We start from the raw sequence: 22,636 nt of genomic DNA on the forward strand, positions 1-22,636 counted from the left end.
TCCATCTCTTTAAAGTTAACCCCTCCCCCCCTCTCTCTCTCTCTCTCTCTCTCTCTCTCTCTCTCTAAATATCCTGATTTCTGGGTAGAGTCAACAAGGTTGGGGAATGGGGTTCGCTTTGAGTTCACAAGGAGGGGTGGTTTTGGCCGCTGCCATGGCGTTTTCCGGCACCATGATCCTCTTAAATAGTCACCGGAAAAAGCTTTTCGATGAATCTCTGGCTAATCTCCGGCCTTGCATCTCCTCTCGTAAGTGGTTTCCTTCCCTTCGTATCTTAAAAAGTGGTTTTCGGGTCAAACCCACAAAACTTTTAGATAGATAATTCCTTTTGCTCTTTTCTTTCTGTTTATAGATTTTTTTTGTTTTCATGGTTTTATCTTTTCTTCGGATTTGTAAATAATTTCAAGCCACCCCAATAAACACTTAAACAGAGTTTCTTATTTCTTTTACTGTGTTCATTCTGTCATTCTATTTTCTATTTCTTTCTGAGGACTGTGTTCATTGTATATTGAATTCTATTGGGGTTCCTTTTAGATGGGATCATTTCATTTGTTTAGTGTTTTCAGGCCACCAAGAAAGCTCAGGTGTAGAATTCTCACTTCTCTGACTGTTTCAAGACTATTAGTTTTCTTTTTCTTCTTTTTTTGCTGTTTTTCTGTTTTTTTTCCCATATGTCGGTGGTTTCATTTCCTCTTTTTAAGTGTTTTCAGGTCATATTTTTTAGTGAATTGAATTTATTTCTTTTTTTTTTTTTGGTTATGGGAAAGGAGAACCCGAGTCAAAATGCGAGAGTTTTCTCCTCATATAAGAGCTTGATATGTCTGTACTTAATACTAACTATTTACTGATTAAGCTAATTATTATTCATAAATTAATAAATTCAATAAAATTCAAATTCAAATTAAAAAAATACAAAGAAATTCTAATTTTATTAATCTAAAGAAATAGAATAGCAATTCAACAGTAGATATATTGGTACTTTTTCTTTTCATGTGCCTTCTCCTCTCTCTTTAATCGGCTCTCCAAAAAGCTACTTCAAAAAGATTGGAAAAAAAGTATTGATGAATTTTTTATGTTGCTTTTTATAATTCCTTTTAGAGGACAAGAGAAGAGAAGGAGAGAAGAAGAAGCAGAAGAAGAAGAAGATGATGATGAGAAAAAGAGTTCACTTTGCAGAGGATGTAATGGAGCCAAAAGGAGATAGCAAAGAGTTTAGAAGGAAGCACACCATGGCACCAGCCTTGAGAATTCATGAAAATAAGAGAGAAATAAATAAAAAATCAGCAATAAATGAAGTGAGTAACATGCCAGCCAATTGGAGAGCACTGTACAGTGGAATTCTAAGAGATAGGTCACAAAGAATGGCATGTATGTACTGATCATACATGCATAATATGTGAAAAATATTATGCATTTGTTTTTGTTTCTATTAATGTATTATTGATTGGTTTTTCTTTTCTCATGGCTTCCTTTATTTACTTATTTCATTTTAGATCATTATTTTATTGTTTTAGGGTTGCTTTTTTTTTTTTGGCCTTTCTTTTTTATATTAAGTGGAGTTGGCCTTCTTGTTTTACTAGGCTGTTGAACTTTACATTACCAAGGAAAGGTGATAAACAAGAAGAAAAATTGGGGCTTTATTCCAAGTTATATCTTGGTCAAATTGCTGTAGATGACTGCAAGAAGCCAAAATATTTCATAAGCTAGGAGGAATGGTAGGACCCTAAACTTTGGGGATTTAACATCTTCACCCTATAGACTAGTCTTAATAGAACTTTTTTTTAAATCGCACACTGTTTGCATTTTTAAGAAAATCATGTTTCAAGATTGAAGAGGGACTGTCGAGTTTTAAGAGGATGAAAATCTAACTATTAAAAAAACATAAAATTTAAATTTTTTAATTTGAAAATAACCATCTAGTGATTTTGAAAATAACCATCTAGTGATTCTCAAGTGGTTCTATAATTTAAAATTGAAAAAGTCTTTCAAGTAGGTCATGTGCGTGAGAGGATAGATGTGCAGTATGTTCCTGCAAGAGAATTTATAAGCTTAGTAAAAACTATCAATATCTAAGAAAGCAGTGTAAAGGCTAAATGGCTCCTGGTAAAAATAAAAAAATAAATATATATTTTTTTTTTATGACAGGGTTGGACACCAAGGTCAAGATGATCTTAAATAGTGACAGCTACATCATAGCCACAATTAAACAATTTGGTGAGTTGACAATATTGTTACAGGCAAGCAACAACTATATTTATCATGTGAAAATAAACTCTATGATGATATTATCATTAACTCTCCACTGCCTAATTGAAAATCTCCACCACTCAAATTTTTTCGACAAGTATAAATAAATTACATATTTGGATACACATGAAATTGATACATAAAATCCACCCGGAAAAATGGTTGGAATTTGTTGTATTTTCCGGTCAGTATTCCCCAAAATTTTAATTTTCCTTTCTCTTTATAAATAACTTTTATTTCGTTGAATAAAAATTAATTATTATGAAATAAAAAAATTGTCTTTATGGGTTTGCAGTGTATACTTTTCAACATGGAAGTTTTTAGAAAGTGCTCCAAAATAGTCACAATACAAATAGCCACGTGTCACATGCTTGTAACATGTCACCCAATTCCACGTGGCACGTTATAGCCGTTGATTGGCCCTTGAGTGCCACATCATCATTGCGGAGCAATTATTTGTGGTACTCCTTACCTAACATAAACTATATTACTACTTTATTGCTTTTTTTGATGTGACACGTATGCTCATATACATTATGACACGTGGATCGAAATATATATATATATATATATCAAATCCTTTAATTTTCTTGATATGTGGCGAGCTTCTAGAAAGATCTAACCGTTAATTCGAAGGGTAGGACTATCTCATCACAAATATCATTTGCTTTTGATTCAACTCCATAAAAAACAAACAACTTATAATTGAAAATTGAGAAAATATAGATAAGTCCTTTATTTTTATTATTTTCTCTTTATCTTTTAAAACTTTTTTGTTCTACACAAGAACTTGTTGCCGGAGTATTTGGTTAGAATATAATTTTCAATTTTTTATTATGAAAAATGGATTATATAAACCAACATGATTATAATGAAGTCTAACCCACACTTAAAATTGTGTGTAATTCTTGCATGCACGAATAACTCATCGGGGTGTTGACTAAAATGAAAAGAGACTGTTTACAAAAAGAGATTGTTTATTTTTTTTACAAGGAAGCCACATTCATTATTGTCTCTTAGATATTAAAATAAATGGGTGGTTGTAAGAATATCATTGATTAGACATAAAGTTTGAAAAAAAAAAAATTGAAAAGCTATTCAATTTAACATCAATAATTGTGATTTTTTTATACAAAAAGTAAATAGTCTCAAATGATCTCTTTGTAGACAATCTGATTAAAACAATAAACTTACATAAAAAAAAAGCTAGAAAAAAATTGGAGCACATAATTCTAGTGTTTATTGTGGACGCAGGTCATTGATTTGGAGGGCAAAATGTTGGCACGATGAATAGGTTGCAAGTTGTGTGGGTAAGACAAGGAATCAACAATCATCATGCTTGCAATCATGCGTTGCTAATGACATGCCATGCATCTCTAGCGACGTGCCATGTATCTTTAGCAACGTATGCCATCGGGCCCCAATAACCCTAGATTTATGTTTATAGCTTTATACGGCTAAGGCTGATAATTTACCTGGTTTGGATCCGAAATCTAAAAATTTAAATACAAATAAAATCAAATTTGAATATAAATGGATCCGATCCAGATCCAACCTAGTTATTAATATATCATATATTATATTATATCTATGTTATATAGTATTTTTTATTATATATTATTTTATAGATATAAAATAATATATAAAATTATTTTTTTGATCCAAATCCCATATATACTATTCGGATCCAGATACGGATTCAAATCTTTTGGATCAGATCAAATCTAAATCCTAATCCATCTATATTTTTCAGATCCGAATCTGGATCCCAACCCATCTCAGCCCTAGATAGGGCCTTGCAACAGTCTGGGGGAGGGGAAGGGGCGGTTGAGGGTGTGGGGGAAAGGAAGGGAGAGGTTTAGTGGGTTGACAGTGTGCTTAGGGTGATATCAGGTGTGTTTAAGCCAAACCAGGTGGGTTTAGGTTAAACTAGCTAAGGTTACATGGCCTTGGACGGTGTAGCTTGATTTGGGAAGGTTTAAGGTAGGGATTTGGTTGGGATTTTTCAAATGTCTTTGTGATATAGAGAGTGTGGGGTATAGTAGTCTGTAGTGCGCTATGGACTATTTGGTTTGGCAATCCACAAACGGTATTTTGGGTTGTATTAAGTCATTTTCCTATGGGAGTAGGAAAATCAAGGTTGGGGACTTTCTACTCGGGTATAATTAGGCTTAGGTCTTTACGCTTTGGGTTTAAGGACTCATAAAAATATGTTAATTCAGAGGGGAGTGTCTACAATTGCTCCTTTTCGACACTCATGTTGTTTTAACACGGGCATGACGAATATCACAAGATAATATTTGTAGGACTCATAAAAATATGTTAATTCAGAAGGGGGTGTCTACAATTGCTCCTTTTCAACATTCATGTTGTTTTAGCACGGGCATGACGAATGTCACAATATAATATTTCCCGTAATTAATGTGCATCGAAGTTTTCCATGCAAATTTATCGATGGGATTCAAGGAAATAGAAGGTTGTAACAGTATCGGTACAAATGCACAAGTACTTCAAGATTTATAAAGAGCAGTAGGTCTAAAATCCAGTAAAAGAACTTGTAAACAAAAGAGTGGAGCTCGAGTGTATTTATAAAGAGAGAAAGTGCAGATGAAGAATCATGACTCTGCTATTGTCAATTTTAAACGAAAAAAATAGTTCATCAATTGCAAATGACATACAACTAGATACCTAATGGTTACACTGTTCTAAGGTGACTCTTTGGGTTCAAGAAATCTACTTTGACTCATGCTTTAAAACTTAATCAATTCAAACTTGGTAGAAAGGAACGGGTTCTGTCGAATTGTAGTATATAGGAAAATAGATCTACAACACACAACTTCTCCTCATACAACATCAGTAAAGCCGGCTTGAAATTACAAAAAAATCCATAAAAGAACTAAGAAAAACTTACTATATACGACAATTTGTAAAAGGAAATAAGCCAAAATAGGGAGAAAGGAAATAAGCCTTTTTTTTTTTTTTCTTAATAAAAAAAATACTTACTTGAAAGCCCAGCACTTAGAGTTGGCGGCCCAAATTATATTAGCAATTGAAATGTCTTCATCCTCACCCCTAGGGGGATTGATTGGAATACAATAAGTCACCTAAATTATTTGAAATACAAAATAACTCAAACCTAGAGATTTATATGAAATCCAAAATTAATAAAGTAAAAATTCAAAATAATTCAAACCTAAATTTCAATCTCTTAAAAATTATAAAATAGAAAATAAACACCTTTAATTACATTAGATTTCTAGAGAGAGAAAACCTCTTAATAATAGAAACCCCGCCCACCAGACGTTAAACCCAGGTTGAAGATTGGAAACTCCCTTAAAGAGAAAAACTGTAGCTTGAACTCGTATATACTAAAAAGAGAAAATCCAATCCCAACCAAGCCCAAACCTCACTTGAGCTGAAATCCTAGTAAAGACAGAGAGCAACCATCCACTCTATGATATAATCTGGATGGTTTACGAGGATCTGCTAAACTGGATCTAATATTTTAGAATATTATATTATCAAATATATTTTAGATATGAGAAATATATGAGTCCAATGATCCAATCATATCCTTTAAAATTCAGATAACTACCTGACAGCTAAATTCTTAAAATTGTAACTCGAAAATTCCATCTCTCCATTGTAGTACTTTGTGTGTATTCTTATTTCGTTTCTTTCTTTGCTTTTTTTTCTTAGAAAAAAGGGAGTTATTTTCTTTCTTTCTGTTTTTTTTTAAACAAAAATGGGAGTTAAAAAAGCAACATACCTGAGGGCGACGGACCTGACCATCAAGTCATTACACTCAATGTCATAAAAAATGATGGCTATAATATATATATATAAATTAGTTTTTATAGTTATTTTTTATTTTTTTTTAACTTGAACGGTAACCAGGGGAGTTACTCGGACTTGCCTGAGTAACTCGGCTCGGTCAAGAGAGTTGGTTTTGTAAACACTGGTGTGAACCATGAAGAAGAATAAGAGGAAAAGGTGAAGATATGGATTAAAAAAACCCAACACCTCTCTCCCTATCTCATATTAAAACCATCTTTTTGTAAAACCATCTCTGTAAACTATCTCATATTAAAACCATCTCTGTAAACTATTCCCATTATCAAATACCTCCCCCCCCTCTCTCTCTCTCTCTTCTGTGCAAATCTTGGGGCAGTAGATCGGAGGAGGAGGGGATTTTAAAGGTGAGTAAAAGTTATGCTAAGATCAAGGAGGAAAAAGAGTTGTAAGGAAGTGGGACAAGCGGGGTTATTAGTATTGAAAGAAAAAGTGTTTCAGAATGAACCCAAGTTTTTTCTTTTTTTTTTTTCTTTTTTTTTTTTTTTAACATTATCACATGAACCCAAATTCTCTCTCTCCTTTACAAAGGGTGCATTGGGTATACACCTTCCTCTTTCCCAACTTTCCCTTCTTTTCCTGACGACAATGAGTAAATATAGGATAAAGGGAGGTACCAAGTAAAGATTTATAGGACTTGAAGATGGTGAAGCAAACCAGAAGAGAGAGGTTGCATGATGTTCCAATAAACCTATTTTAAGTGGAGATGTCATGGCCCACACTCAAGTTTCTATTCACTTCCCCCATAACCAATGTGCAGGTTAAATATGTATGCAAAAGATGGTATTAATGGTTCTTTTCTTCACAGGTTAAATATGTATGCAAAAGATGGTATTAATTGTTCTTTTCTTCACGGTCCTGCTCCATTATCAATCACCAACCTAACTCTATTGGTGATACTTGCATGATTATTGATCAGACAAGGATGGTCCCACGTGCTCTTGAAGTACCTTAACCTCCAACAAATTTGAAAAGTATTTACTAAAATAATTATCATTATTAAAGCATTTTTTTAACTAGTTGGGGTCGGCTACATGAATTATGGTCCACTATTTTTCTCAATTAAGGGGTCATACCCTTGCGAGGTTATAAGTCTTGATATATTTTCTCACTACTTTCAACTATGTCCTTTTGGGCCTACCTCTTGTCATTGTTTAGCCTTCTACTTGATCTAACATGCACTTTTTAACAGGTGCAGTACTGAGTCTACACTACACATGGCCAACCCACTTAAGTTTATTTTCTTTCATCTTATCATTTATTAGAATGATAAACCAAGATTCTAACCATAATTGAGTAGACATGCCCGGTAACATGACAATTGTAAAAGAGTTATTATTATTATTTATTTATTTTTGTGAATATGGCTAGAAATTGAAAAGTGGAAAGCCAATCGTGCCTTTTATTCATATATTTAAAATTCTCACTAGAATGATATGAGAAACCAAGATTCCAATCATAATTGAGTAGACATGCCGGGTAACATGACCATGGCTAGAAAGTTGTCTTTTTTTTTTTCTTTTTCTTTTTTTTAATATGGCTAAAAATTGAAAAGCGGAAAGCCGACCGTGCCTTTTGACGTACACATGGAAATTGGGGACAATTGTATTTATATATATTTTTGGGTGTGGTTTGCATAAGGTTGCAACCTTAAATAATCAAATTAAGGTGAACCTCCAAATTTTATCAAAAGATATAATTTTGGTTTAAATTTTTTTTGAAATGGCATGAAAATCTATTTTCATCTTTAACTATAAAATTCTAAAGTCCAAACATGGTTCAAATTATATAGATCTATACACACATGAAAATCTTGAAAATGGACTGTTGAGATAATATGTTGCAAGATGCATTATTCTTGAAAATCGAAATCTTCTTTTTTTCTTTTCTGTGTTCATATATCTCGATGTTGAGATGAATAATGAGGGGTTTTTAACATTAAAACTCAAATAGATTTTTGGGGCACACGGGTCAGTACCACCTTCCTCACAATTACAAGATTCTAAATGTGCACATTCACAAACAATTTTGTATAGCCTGATACACTTCTATGCTGGTTTTATTAGCTAATAAAAGATATATCTTAACATTCCAAAAAAAAAAAAAACCCAAACGTGGAGAGAATTGATTTAGATTGAATCAGAAAGAGAGACATAATATATGGAGAGCGAGAAAGTTGATTGGGATCGGGTCCAAAGAGACCCAAATGCTGTAGGCCCTAATTTAGTGCCCATCCCAGTATCTGATTCTACCTTAAAACCTCTATATCAAGATTGCCATCCATTAGTAACATCACAACATCTTACTCATAAATGTATTTTTACTAAGTGTAGAAGCCAAAAGATTTTATATCCATTCATTAAAAACTCGATCACGGGTATTCTTAGGATCCAAATTTAGGTATGTTACCTCCCCAACCTAGTGATGATACTCATATAACTGAAAAATAATGTCTTGGCGAGAGGGCTTCCCCGATACCAAATATCAGTCGTCTAAGAGGATCCAAGTTTTGCCAGATCCGGGTCCTCAAATTGAATGGAGACTATCCAATTTTTGGACAATGAGTTATAATATTTTCGGAAATCAAATTCTACTTCATTTTTATTATTTTAAATGCCGATACAATGATTCTAAAATAGTCCCAGTGTGTCAGATCTAAAAAGTTCCTCCTAGGCAGCTCTTTTATAGGATCTGACAGGTAGACCCGACTTGGGTATTGATGTGGGTCCAAAAATTGGACCCGACATTTGGGTCAAGGTCAAAATCTTGAACCCGAATACTACTCGGGTTTGAGTCCGGGTCTCGGGGTCCCACATTATATTTTGAGTCTCAATTATAAAATATATTTAAATATATAGATATTTAAATTTTTGGGTGGGGACGAATCAGTTCAAGTCCAGTTGGGTCGGGTCCGGATCCCATAATACCGATCCATTGCCACCCCTACTCTTTTACATAAGGGAGTAAGTGTATTGAATGCTCCTTTGAGGGTACACTCAACAGCTTCTGTGTATAATTGGTACACTCCATAAGAGAGTTTTATATCTTCTCATGTGTTGATAACCTTATCCACATGAGAAGTAAATTTGAGATGACGGATGAATACGAGAATTACATGTAAAATGAATTTGATGTGATGGATCAAGGATGACACTTGTCTAGAATTGAATTTGTTCAATAATGAAGTAAAATCTTTATATCTCAAACATAAAATATGTTAGATGCATTAAATTTATTCATTAAATTAGGCTTTGTTGGAATATCTTGACGGGAAAAATATTTCTTTATCTTGTGAGATAGAAAATTGGTTTCTCTAATTTGAGTCAAAATAGAGATAATGATTTTCGGTGGAAAAAGTTTTTTCTTTTTGCCTCACAATAATAATAATTAAAAAAAGTAGCTCCGGATTTAAGATCCAAACCTCATAAATCGACAATCTCGGGGCATGGATCTTTTTAGGCATTTTAAAATGCATAATTTCTTTTTTTATTATTTATGGGTTGGTTACTGGATTTTTCCATGGTCAGTTCCAATCTGATCAAGCTAGTTCCAAGTCCGGATAAAAGAAGAGGGTTATGTTAGGTAAGGCAGACAACGTAAAGCTTTGTAACATCTTTTTCGTAAATCTTGAAATTACGTTATATGCTCACGCTAGGACATTTCTTGTAAGCAATAACCACCGAGAGAATGGCTCTTGATAGAGACAAGTTCCATGTAATTGACATCAAATAGTTGGGATACGATTGTGTGTTCTTTGAGGGAATAAGTGTACAATTAGCTCTTGCGGGAGCATATAAACTTACTCGCATAATATTGGTGGTTTCCATTAAAAAAAAAGAAATTTGCGCTTCCTATGTGTTATTGCACCAATGTGCCCCAATAAGGGATGCATGGGTGGTTCCTTGTGAGTGGAGTGGTTTCCCCTTTGTATGCTGGTCTTCACTCAAATCCTAAGTGCCTTACCATTTTGTGTGTGTGTGTGTGAGAGAGAGCCTCAATGAAAGGACATGCCTTTGTGCATGAGAGAGAGAGAAGGGAATGAAAGATAAGTGTGTTAGAGAGAGAAAGGAAACATTCAAGAGAGGGATGGAGGAGCTAATCAAATGTGAGAAGAGCGAGAGAGGAGCTAATGCAATGTGTAAGGGACAGAGGAGCTAATCAATTGTATGTGTGGGTGAGAGAGGGAAAGAGTGCAACGTGAGTGAGGAGAGAGAATATGACACTTAGATGTTATGTGTGAGAGAGAGAGAGAGAGCAGCTGATGAAACGTGTGTATGAGAAGAAATAGGGAGAGAGGAGCTAGAGAAATATGCATGTATGTATGTGTTTAAGAGATAAGTAGAGGGCTAACGAGATATGTGTTGTGTATGTGGGACAGCAAGGATGGCAATGGACCGTGCCGGACCCGGGATTCAACCGGTAGATCTGACCACGGGTTCGGGTATGGGTTCAAATTTTGAACCTGAAAGGTCGGTTTTGAATCCAAAACCTGGAACCAAATATTATTTTGGTCGAGTCTAGCTGGACTCGACGTGAATAATATGGGTATATGTTACGTGGGTATTCATAAATGCTGCTAATATGTTTGTTTCTTAGGACCTTCCAATTATTATGTAAAATAATAAGGAATGTGGATATCCATAAATGTTGTGCAATATTGTAAATGTTGCCTATGAATATATAATGGTCAAGAAAAACGAGAGAAAAAAAAAAAAACAACGGAAGTATTGCAATCTCTCCTTATTTATGATGTTCTTTTTTGTTGAAAGTATCATAATCTCGTCCTAAACAATAAATTACATAATATTGACAATAAAATGAAATAAAAAAAAAGAAGGTCATGATCATGGAGTGGCAATGGACTCAACTGATTCAGGACCCGACGGGTAAACCCGAGACTCGATAAATAAACTTGAAACTCGACGTGTCCAGGTATGGATCCAAATTTTGAATCCAAAAATCAAGTCCGGGTCAAAAAACCCGATCCAAATCCAGTCAGCCCGACGCTTTGCCACCCCTATGGGAGAGAGAGGAGTAATAGAGTGAAGTGATGCATTTTGACTGGGGAACAAGAGAAATGGGAGTATAATCGCACAAAATGTAATGTAAGCTGGGTTGATTTGACCACAAAAAGAGCGAAAGGAATAGATGCAAGTATAATAGAGAACAAAAGCATAGCTTAAAAGGTAGGCAATTTGACAATTTGATCGATAAGACAATTCGACAACCTTCGTAGAGAGAGGAATTTAACAACTAGAGAGAGAGATATGCACTCAAGCTACAGCGATAGAGACATCCGGATATAAAGCAAATTGGAATTTATAATCAGAGAGATGGGGTTTGAAAGAGAATCTAAAATTTAGAGTAGAGATTAGAGAAAATGGATCACATTTAGGAATGGGTCGTGGTGGTAGTATCATTTAAACTTTACCGGTCTAGGTTAATATTCCACATTAAAAAACGGCTAATTATTTTAAAAAATGGGCAGGGGCTTGCTGAAATAAAAAATTACTACTCAAGTTCCATAGGGAGATAGAAGAAAAAGTGTAACCCTAATTGGGTGCGGTTTGTATAGAGCCTAGGCTCTAAACAATCAAATTAGAGCCTACATCCAAATAATGTCGAAGAATGTGGTTTTAATAGTGGAAATCTTTGTAATAATCTTAAAATATATTTTTTATATTCATTTATAAAATTTAAAGCTTCAAAAATAGTATAGATCGACAGAACTATGAAAACTTGAAAATCTTGAAAATTGACTGTCCAAAAACATGTTATAAAATACACTATTTTCAAATTTTGAAATCTATTTTTTTCCGATGTCCATGCATCTTGATGTCGAGATGATCGATTTGAAGATATTTGAGCATCAAAACAACCTCTTTTAGTGAAATTTTTGAAGTTATATAATCTTTACCCGTTCCAACTTGTTCGAGAGAAAAAGACATCTCCAATTTGTTAGAGAGAGAGAGTAATTCCGATTTGTTAGAGAGAGAGAGAGAGTAATTCCAATTTGTTAGCGATGTCAAGCTAGAAAGGGAAAGAGAGCGAATGTAAATTTACAGTCGTACATTTCTGTGCATTTGCGTAGAGAGAGAGAGAGAAAGAGAGAGAGAGGAGAGGGTAAATTCGATTTGGTAACTGACCAACTTGGAGTGAAATGATTACAAACGGATGAGGTTTCTGTAACGCTTAGGTTTATGGGAGCATAATAAAAGCCTTACCTCAAATCTTAATCGAAAAAATATTCTTTGAACATAATTTCTTTTTTTTTTTTTTTAAACCAATGTTAACAAGGCAACATTTATAATTCTAAAGTTTATATCGAATACCACTAATAAATTTTGATAGAAAAAAAAATGGTACAGATCTTGCCGATCTGTAAGCGCGTTTATTTTTAAAGCAAAATAGACCCATCTATATAATTTACTATAATATAAATTATTTTTAAGGCTTGATATCTTAATTTTGTTTCATAACTATAATATGCAAATCGAGATGATGTATGTAGAAATTTTTCAACGGCTTGACTTGCAATTTTCAATGAGTTATGAAGTGAGAATTTATTTATATTTTTTTAAAAAATTATATAAACAATCAAATTAATAAATGAAAAGTTTATATACAGTTGCAACCTTGGATTACATATGCACCTCAAAAATCTATTGAAAAAGTTGTTTTAATATTAAAAAACCCTTTATTTGATCATTGACATCGAGATGCATATAGGAAAAAAAAAAAAAAATTGAGTATAAAAAATGATGCATGTTGCAACAAGTTATCTAGACCATTTATTTCGAAGATTTTCATATGTTTATAAATCTCTTTAATTTTAACCATTTTTGAAATTTAATTTTTTTTTAATTAAATATAAAAATAAATTTTAAGATAATTTTAATAATTTTTTATAAGTAAAATTTGATGGTGCATTAACCGCACCCAATTAATAATGCGCACCTCATAAACTTTCACTAAAAGACGTCATTTCGATGCGTAAAAATCCTCAAATTGATATACAAACCACACCACGACATAATCGCTCACTAGTTTCTCTCTCTAGAACCTCTCCACTAGTTTCTCTCTCTACGCTCTCGCCACTAGGCTTGTTATCTCTCCCTCTTTTGCAGTTATAACCAGCCCGCTTCGAATTTCCCCTACCCAGAGAGCCTTTCCGCGAAGGAACAATGGACCCCCTCAGGTCTCTTTCTCTAAAACTTGCTTTCTCTCTCTGTAATCGTTTTTAATATACGATCTCTGTGGAATGACGGTAGATCGCTCGGGTTTTTTTGGTTGCAGTGATATGATCGCGAGGCTGTTCTTCCTTCGTGGACTGATGATGAAGCTTTTGAGGAGGGGATCTGCTCTTTGATGATTGGTCATTTACGGCAAACTCTGCTTCTTCTTCATTTAAATGCTTGTTGCTGCCTCCTTCACGTCTTGGATCCATCATATTGTTGCATGTATGGGGTAAGAGCTCTCTCTCTCTCTCTCTCTAAGTTTTCTTGGGATCTTTTCTGAAACGTTAATTTTAGGCATGCATGGTTTAGTTTCTCTCTCTATCTTACTCTATCTTTCTCTCTCTAGATTTTCTTGGGATTTTATTTGAAATATTATTGTTAGATAAGTCTGGATTATGCTCTCTCTCTCTCCCCCCCCCCCCCTGGGATTTCTTAGGATTTCATTTGAAATTTTAATTTCAGGTATCTGTGATCCTGCTCTTTCTCTCTCTTGATTTTCTTGCCATTTTATTTTACATGATAATTTTAGGTATTAGCTGTTTGATATTTCGCTCTCTAAGATTTCAGCCATTTTTCAGTGTTCTTTATTTGTGGGAAATGGAGACCTCAAATCTTGATTGCAGAAGTCTATGCATTATTTCCTGCATAAGTTCCTTGATGTTTGACTTACCCAAAAATAAAATTCCTTGATGTTTTGCATTTCCTTTTAACCGATAAATTGATAATGTTTACCTGTAATATGGTGATTTTTATTCATCTAAAACAAGCGTTCATTTTTATTCTATTTCTCTTAATTTTTGTTTTATTTTTAGAATTTTCTTTAAGTAAATGGTGGTGAAGTAGTCCAAACCTTATGGTATATATTTTCTCTTTCTTTTCTTTCCTTTTTTTCTTTTCTTAACTTTTCTTTAGTGTTGATGAGGTAAGCATGGAGCTGGTACCCTAAAGCTAGGGTTTGAGGTTTGAGATGGTATATTCTTGATTATTTAACATTTGTTTGTGAGTGGATTACACAGTCTTTTGGAACCTTTTTTTTTCAATAAATTTTTTTGGAATTTATTATATGTGCTATTTGAATTACGTTTTTAAAGCTTTTTGTTGATCTTCAATTGATGAGGGTACCATATAACCTTTCAGATGATTGGAGGTCTTTTCACTTTCTACATTGATCATTGAAGCATGTTTAGGATTCTATTTTAGTGGCTGTATTCTTTTGATTTTCAGCTAGAATAAATATCAAAGAAAGGAGCAGAAAGAGTACTAGATGAAATAGAGTTTCTTTGTTTTTTATTTTTTATTTTTCATTATTTTGGGGGAGGATTGTTGGGGTGATATAGGCTTCGAAGCCAGAGACAATAATTAATCTGATTCATGTTATAAGAATATTCTGTTTATCAAGTGATCTAGGTTCCTACATAAATGGAATAGGATGTTTGTCTTTTATTTTGCTGGTTATATTCCTTTGATTTAAAAGCTTATATGGACTAGGAGAGTTTGGATGTCATCTCTTCATGATTGTGGCTTAGGATTTCTGATTTGGAAGACCTTCTTTTAAGATTTTTTTAAATTGATCAAATCATTGAAGCAGTAAAAATAAGTCAAGGGTAATGAAGCTCCATTTTTGTCAAACTAACAAGAACTATCCCAATAATGTTCTTCCTTGAACTTGACATTTTTCAACAATGTCAGCCGCCTCGATGAGCATTTACAATAAAATAAGGATACTGATGGTTATTGAACAAATGACAAGAATGCATAGGCTAGCTCTTGTTCAATTGGTCTTTATTCTTATCATCTTATGATTCACAGGTGGGTATTTGTGTATAATCAAAATACACTCAAATTCACAAGAATTTGTGGGTATTTTTAGAAGGCTTGCGATCCACATTATATATTTGCGGGGAATCTGAAATTGATAAGTTTTGGGGGTTTGAAATTGTTTGGATGAGAATTAGTGGGGCTAAAATGGATACAACAATGATATGGGAATATTTACATTTTCTGGCGATAAAGAAGGTACTTAAAAAAGAAAAATAAAAGAAAATAAGGAAAGAGAGAGAGCAGATGGAATGGCATTCCTCATGTCTTTGATTTTGTGGTCACTAATCCAAAAGGATGCTTCCAGATTATACGTTTTGTACCGGATGAATCAGATGAAGGGGACTTAGTGTTTTGAGCCAGACCAATCAGATGAAGGCGACTTGCAACCACTTCAATAGAAGGCCTCAAGATTCTGAGTCCATAGTTTAGGTGACTTTTGTATTCCTCTTGTACCCATACCTATTCTATGTACAATAAGGGGCTTGAAATGTGAGCTCCTTTCATGATTCGGATTCATTCTCCATCGGTGGATCGCTTGTTTATTTGGATTTTGGAATGAACCTTTCTCGGGGTAGGAAGATTTATTCCTATGGAGCATTTAAGAAACAAGAAGATTCAATCGGCAATCTTGATGAATTTTTGCAGGGCCAAGGAAACCTCTTCCACAACTTCATCTTTCCCGAATCGTACTATCAGATCCACTTACTTTCTTTCTTTTGGTCTAATTACAGTTAAGCACCATCTTCCACTTCATGGCCATTGATATATATACTGATATTTATATATAATATATTATATAATAATATATAATATATTATATATAATATATTCACGATTCAATGGGTCAGGTCCACTTACTTTATTTCTTTTGGTCTAATTACAGTTAAGCACCATCTTCCACTTCATGGCCATTGATATATATATATATATATATATTTATATATATATATACTTTCTGGAGTTTTTATTCTATTTGGAAAAGTTGTGATGCCATAAGCTTACTTATGTACAGTGTTCCAATAATGACATGACCGGTACAGATTGAATATTGAGCCTTGAGATTCTATGGTAGTCGAAGCTTGCATGTGATAATTGCTGATTGTTATGGAATTACTTATGGAATTCGTTAGCTTACTAAAAGAAAATGGTTATTTTTTCTGTGCTGAAAAAGGAAAACTGCTGCAAGGGCATCACACTGTCAAAATACGCCTTGACATTGCCGTTAGTTGGATGCTCTAAACCTGTGGGAGTTTGAAGAATCATATGGTAATAGAATATCCATCAATCATGTGGAGATACACCTGGAATCTGAGTCAAATGAATATGAGGAAATGGTGTAAATGTGGAAGTGATGGTTGATGCACTGAGTTTTGTCGAATTTATGAGAAATGGAAGGTGTTAGGAGGGTTTGTGAACCTTTAAATAGTGTTGTAAACCTTTAGAACCTGTTTGGATGTACTCGTTATCGCTGACAGTTCATTGTTTCAGTAAAATTAATCGTGATTATGAGTTATCTGTTGTTTGACGGTGTTCATCATAAAGTTTTTGAGGATAAACAATTTGGCAGTTTTACATATAAGTTTCTCTCTCTGAAAACCTGTTTTTCTGAAAATCGTTTGAGCTAGAAATATTTAGAAATCGCTGGAAATAGCCGAAAATGTTTTATGTAGTATAAGGTACATACTAAACTGCTATCGAAATAATGATATGCAGAGTATATTAGTTTTACTAAGATAGTCTACTTCTACTAGGAAGCTATTCATTCACTCACTGCAGAAACCTGGATGGTTCGCAATGTCATATGATGATGGTAGTGGAAGTTGAGTTAAAGGAACAATTGTTGTAGTTTAATTTGTAGTATATATCATGCCTAAAAACTCATCTATTATAGCTTATTCGAGCGTTGGGAGGATGTGACAATTAAGTATCTGAATATGATGACAACGATTTGCTGGGAAAGTTGACTATGTTTGGTTGACATGTGATACTATGTTAAGAAAATAATTAGCTAATAAAAATTAGCTCAGATTCTGTCCAGACGACAATGATGTGCGAAATACGACTCCAAATATGCTTTCAAATCTATGAGGATGGTTTTGAATTGTAACACTAGAGGGTATGTTCTCTATTTCATTTTCCTAATTTTCGTTGTATAGCAATTAAAGCAAACACATCCATGGCTTTGACGGATTGTGGGGACAATTACACATGAATAAGTGACGTTGTAAGCATCAACAGAAAACAGTAAAATAGTTTGTGCTGAGAAAGGGGTATGCTAGGGTTGGTAGAAAGAACTACTTGAATTTTGTCACATCTGGTTTCATCATTTGGTGAAGACAATGGGCTTGCTGTGGAGTGTCTTTTTTTGGAGAGTTGAATATATGTGGAATTGTGGATGGTTGAACTTTTTTGAGAAATCCGCATAAGTAATGTTTGGTGAAGTGAAAAATGCTTTGGATCCAAATTGCAATCTTTTCGATTCTTTTCTGGTTCAATCCATGCTTCCATGCAGTTTGGTTTAACTGATCAATTTGGAGGGATTTTCACTGGGTTGCCCTGATGGAAAGTAGAACTCTGGGGGAATTTGTTTATGGTGAAATCTCTGGAAGTTGGCTATTGCCCAAAAAGAAGCCTCGTGCTGCTCAATACTGTGCTTGAGAATGAAATATGTGGGTCTATCTTGCATATTTTTGTTCATGTCCTGATCGAACAGTCTGTGTGGCTCTGAATGAGAAGGCCAATCATTTTGACTCAATACTCACTCTTAATCGTTTTTGTGTTTTTGTTTTTTTTTAACAAGGAACGGCTTCCATTATTTGAGAATTAAGTAATATATGCCCTCCTATAAAGATTCTGTGTTTTAAAATTTGAGACAAATACACATAAAAACCAAAGAGTTATAGTTAACAGATGTGGGATGCAGTGTTCATTGTTTGGAGGGTGGTGTTAATCATTTATGTGATCATCAAAACCTGATTTGCTACAGAGCAGAGGTTGCTTTGGATGTTGTACTAAGCCCTCTCCAATTATTGCGGTGGATGAGCCTTCAAAGGGACTAAGAATTCAGGGAAGGACTGTAAAGAAACCCAGTTTGTCTGAGGATTTTTGGAGCACAAGCCCTTATGAGATGGATAATAGTGGAGTCCAGTCACAAAGAAGCATTTCGTCAATAAGCACTTCAAACCAAAATCCTGATCCTCACAGTGGACAATGCAGCACAGGCCCCACTGAATTTGTTAACCACGGTAAGTTATGGTCTTTCATTTGCATCCTTTTGCTGTCGTTTTTCTCATTTTCAAACTAAAGATTGCTATTGGTTATGAACTAAATGTCGAATATTGTACGTGTCTTTTCAGGTTTCCTTCTGTGGAACCAGATTAGGCAGGAGTGGGTTGGGAACAGGCCAGCTGAAAATCGTACCCCACAGGTGCGAGAACCAAGGCTAAGGTCTGTACTCTTTACTACGGTTTTCTGTAATGACATCAGTACGTCTTAGGGTACTGATTGGATGGACTTGTTGCTTTCCTGCTGAGGCTTCTTTTTGAACTCTTAGAAACAAGTTTCATGAAAATCCATGGAAATTGAATTAAAGTACTGTTAGATATTTCTGCGAGGTTTTTGTATTCTTCATGATTGCATCCGATAGAGCACTGAGAAGAAATTTTTTCTAGTTTTCCCGGATTACCATTGGAGATGGGACTCATTTAAGTAGAGTACTTATCTGAAATCGGAGAATAGAGAAGAGCATGGTATTCTTTTACAGGAATTGGCATATGTGAATTGAAACAGTTTGTTATACAAATATTAATGAGATTCAATTGCCATTAAAAAAAAAAAGGAATTTAAACAGTTAGAATGCCCAGGCTGTGCCACTTGGTACAAGCATTTGATATGGGTCACTTTGCTTGGGGAGTTTTCATGTTTGTTTTTCTTATAATTTGTTATAATCTGTTCTGTTTCTTTTTTCTTTCCTTTTTTTTTGTGTATTTTTTTGGCCGGGGGGGGTGGGGGGTGGTGGTTTGTTGGGGGATACTCCAACTCATAGTTGTTATTGTTACTGCCTTTCTTTGGTGGGCAAGCTACCCTTTCAACACAGGGCCATATTGTTATAGCTGTTGTGTCATGACTATTAAATCAAGAGGCTGAACAACACCTGTCATATTTTTCTTATTAGTATTTGATTTTATTTTCCATTCTCTCGAATAGAACTTCTAATTTTTAAACGCTAATGGTGATCCTGTTCATTTGGATGAACTCCATATGCACCTCGTTTTTTCATTTATTATGTTCTTCTATCGTTTTCTTATTATTTATAGTTGTTTTAGGGTGGATGGATGCAGTTCAATTAGGCTTTTGGAGACCTCATCTGCTTCGATTTGTGCATCAGAGTAGTTCATTAAACAAATAGCCTGTTAGGAACAACAATGCTATTCTACCGAAACTTAATGTGATGCTTATGGAAGAGTGAGAACATTGACAATCTCATGACCATTAGTAATAAAAGTTGATAGTTCATGCTTCTGCAAGTGGAATTTTGTTGTGACTTGATTTTGAATTCTGGTTTTTCTGAATTGGGAAAACTATTGCCTTAGATCTGGGTGTTTCTCATTTGGTAGAACCGGTGCCCTAGCTCAATTATTTGCAGCTGTGCACCATGGAGACCCTATCCATACAGCAAATTGAATTGTAGTATCTATATTATCTTACATCTACTTTGAAATTTTGGCCATAATCTGATAGTTCAAAACTAAACATCACTATTTTTGGAGTGTGGTTTGTATATGGCTGAGGCCCTAAACATCCGAAGTAAGGCGCACCTTCTAATAGTGCTGAAATATGTTGTTTCAGTATGAGAAATATTTGTAATAGCCTGAAAATCTAATTTCATCTGTAATTATAAATTAAAAAATAGTGTAGATCACACAAACCTATGAACACTTGAAAATCTTGAAAATTGACAGTCTAGATATTGCATTACAAGATGCATTATTTCCAAGACTTGAAATCTATTTTTTCTCGTGTCCATACATCTTGAGGTCGAGATCATTAAATTGAGGGTTTTTCAGCATCGAAGCAACGTCTTCTAGTAAATTTTTGAGGTGTGCCTTAATATGATTGTTTAGGGCCTCACCCTTATATAAACTTTTTCCCTATGTTTGTTAACGATGAAAAAGATTTTTTTCATCACTGGCTACAAGCTGATTATTTGAAAATAGTCATTATACCAGTGGGTCTTTTGCTTGTTGATCACCTAACTTAAAGTTAGAGCACGACAGATTTTTTGGAGTTCTGGGTGTTGTGTGAATAGGATTGGCCTGTGTATAATTCTCTTTTAAGCAGCAAATTCCTTAAGATTCTAACACAGTGACTGATTATTATGATTCAATGAAAGGAGACCAAAATAATTAAAATGGCCATTCAACATTTGAACCGACTTTGATTGTCTTTTTTGTTACATTTATGGCTAGTAAATTATAAGCAGTTGACATTGCCTTGCTTCATTGCGTCTTGCCTATCCTAACTTACTTTGAGAAAACACTGTTCAGATTGAACGATGAAATATCTAATGAATGTGTGATAAATGGTTCTCATTCTCAGCTACGATGTGGGAGTTTATCTCTTCTATATTAAATACCTTCATTGTTAGTTTAATTGGAAATATATCATGGAATGCTAATTGGAATGCAAAAGTTCTAAATTTAATAAATACTTTGTCTTCATCCAAACTTAGGAATAGTTTGGATGTATGCTCACATAAGAAGAGATTATCTCCTATTTTGAGAGGATTTCCAACTAAATTAGGAACCTAATCCATGATACCTAAATTTTAGTTTTTTTTTTTGAAAGGATGTTATACATTTTTACCATCTTAAGGTTTGTAATTAGAAACATTTCTTAAACATGTTTCTTGCTACGACAAAAAGAAAAAAAAGAAATTTTTCAAAAGACACCTAAAATATCAACTTTCACTTATCATGCAAGCTATGCTTTTGCATAAACTTATGTGCTACAGCTGGAATGCTACATACGACAGTTTATTGGGGACTAATAAGCCTTTTCCTCAGCCCATCCCTCTCTCTGTAAGTCTCTTTATCTCTCTTGCTATTGCTGTTCTCTATTGATTAAAATATACTTTGGATTGTCATGGGTGTGACAGTTTTTCTGAAAATATGTTAACAATATGTTATATTTTTGGAAAAATGTTAATTTTGGCTGTATATTTCAGTGCTAAAAAAAATGCCAGTCTGACTCAAGACTCGTCCAAGTCAGACCAGATCAGAAGCTATTGAGTTTCACTGTTTTTTATAAACCCGAGCCGGACCAAGGGACTTGGGATGAGGACCCTACTGAGTCCACACATGAGTCCAACTTTTTAGTCACTGCTATCATTTATATGTTACATCCAGAATATGTGCCTGTCTAATTGTGATTCTGATGTTCTCATTTTTCATCTGAATATGTGCTCTCTACAATGCTCTGTGTAGAAGCCATACTAGGGCCAGTTTAGATACCGCCCAAAGTTGTTTTATTGTGGCGATATTTGAATATTGATGTAACATGGTTGAATATATCGTTTGGATATTTCACCATGGATGCCCTTTAATAATGCAAATAGATTTTACACAGACATTAATTTTTTGCTGTTGGAATGAAAATGAAAGTTCCAGTTCTCATCTCATGGGCAAAAGGCACATTTTTGTGTGCCTGTGAAAGCAAACACATATTGGTATCCAAACATGCCCTTAACATAATCTTTTCGATTTCGCCTGATTTTTATTCGAACCATTTCTTCATCCTACATCTACTGGCTGCTAGTTTTATCAACTTGCTCTATCATTGCTTTATGACGTTTCTTTTTTCTTTTTCTTTTTTTGTCTTGAATTTGTTGTGCTATAATTATCTCTCTCTCTCAATTGGTTCCGTAGTAATTGTCAATTGGTTATTTTCTTTCTCTCTCTACACACAAATGTCAATGACAATTTCAAAAACCTCTCTCTCTCTCTCTCAATTGGCTCCTTAGTAATTGTCTTTTGGTCATTTCTTTGTTGTGGTGTAGGAAATGGTGGATTTCCTGGTGGATGTGTGGGAGCAAGAGGGCATGTACGATTAACTTCCCATACCAAACACTCTCCATTTGTGTAACAACAGCAACAAAAACAAACACTATTATTCTATTCTTGAGGAACAAATGCCCTATCTTTCTTCCTACTACTATTCCAACAAGCAAGCATTGATAGTTGACATGAATGAATGAAGGCTTGTTATAACCCAACAAAACTCTTGTATTGTAATGTAATACATGATATCTTCAACAGCTACAAGAGAGGGGGATAACAGTTTTATTTGCTCAATTGCCATGCAAAGAAGAATATTGGGTTGTTAGTTACATGGGTTTTTGTTTTAGATGCACCCTGATAGCATTTTGATATCCCTTCCTAATAGTGTGATAGCACTTCGATTTCGTTTTTCGGAAGGCA

General features: G+C 34.2%; 2 protein-coding genes across 7 annotated transcripts; both read left to right on the top strand.

Annotated features, from left to right (window-relative positions):
- The first annotated feature begins 97 nt into the window (after positions 1–97).
- LOC105420469 (cytochrome P450 family protein) lies at positions 98–1,459 on the top strand. Its single transcript, XM_011624172.3, has 2 exons — positions 98–248; positions 1,099–1,459. Exons 1-2 carry the CDS (start codon positions 107–109, stop codon positions 1,377–1,379), a joined length of 423 nt encoding a protein of 140 aa, XP_011622474.3. The 5' UTR covers positions 98–106; the 3' UTR covers positions 1,380–1,459.
- Positions 1,460–13,224: 11,765 nt separating this feature from the next.
- Positions 13,225–22,545, top strand: LOC18431891 (uncharacterized). 6 transcript variants are annotated; one of them, XM_020665816.2, is made up of 6 exons: positions 13,225–13,297; positions 13,396–13,566; positions 18,145–18,403; positions 18,515–18,605; positions 21,172–21,238; positions 22,216–22,545. In XM_020665816.2, exons 2-6 carry the CDS (start codon positions 13,468–13,470, stop codon positions 22,267–22,269), a joined length of 570 nt encoding a protein of 189 aa, XP_020521475.1. In that variant the 5' UTR covers positions 13,225–13,297; positions 13,396–13,467; the 3' UTR covers positions 22,270–22,545. The 6 variants fall into 6 exon arrangements, with proteins under 6 accessions (XP_020521475.1, XP_020521476.1, XP_020521477.1 ...); XM_020665817.2 differs by having other exon boundaries at positions 18,150–18,403; XM_020665818.2 differs by lacking the exon at positions 22,216–22,545 and adding an exon at positions 21,385–21,829.
- Positions 22,546–22,636: the final 91 nt, after the last annotated feature.

Source organism: Amborella trichopoda, chromosome 5 (assembly GCF_054954075.1).
Source record: "Amborella trichopoda isolate Santa Cruz 75 chromosome 5, AtrichopodaSantaCruz75HAP2 v2.0, whole genome shotgun sequence".
NCBI classification, from domain to species: domain Eukaryota; kingdom Viridiplantae; phylum Streptophyta; class Magnoliopsida; order Amborellales; family Amborellaceae; genus Amborella; species Amborella trichopoda.

Coding starts and splice junctions, on each gene's coding strand:
- LOC105420469 (XM_011624172.3), top strand. CDS start 107: ATGGGGTTCGCTTTGAGTTCACAAGGAGGGGTGGTTTTGGCCGCTGCC. Junction 249..1,098: donor CCGGCCTTGCATCTCCTCTC/GTAAGTGGTTTC, acceptor AATTCCTTTTAG/AGGACAAGAGAAGAGAAGGA.
- LOC18431891 (XM_020665815.2), top strand. CDS start 13,468: ATGATTGGTCATTTACGGCAAACTCTGCTTCTTCTTCATTTAAATGCT. Junction 18,404..18,514: donor CACTGAATTTGTTAACCACG/GTAAGTTATGGT, acceptor GTGTCTTTTCAG/GTTTCCTTCTGTGGAACCAG. Junction 18,606..22,215: donor GTGCGAGAACCAAGGCTAAG/GTCTGTACTCTT, acceptor GTTGTGGTGTAG/GAAATGGTGGATTTCCTGGT.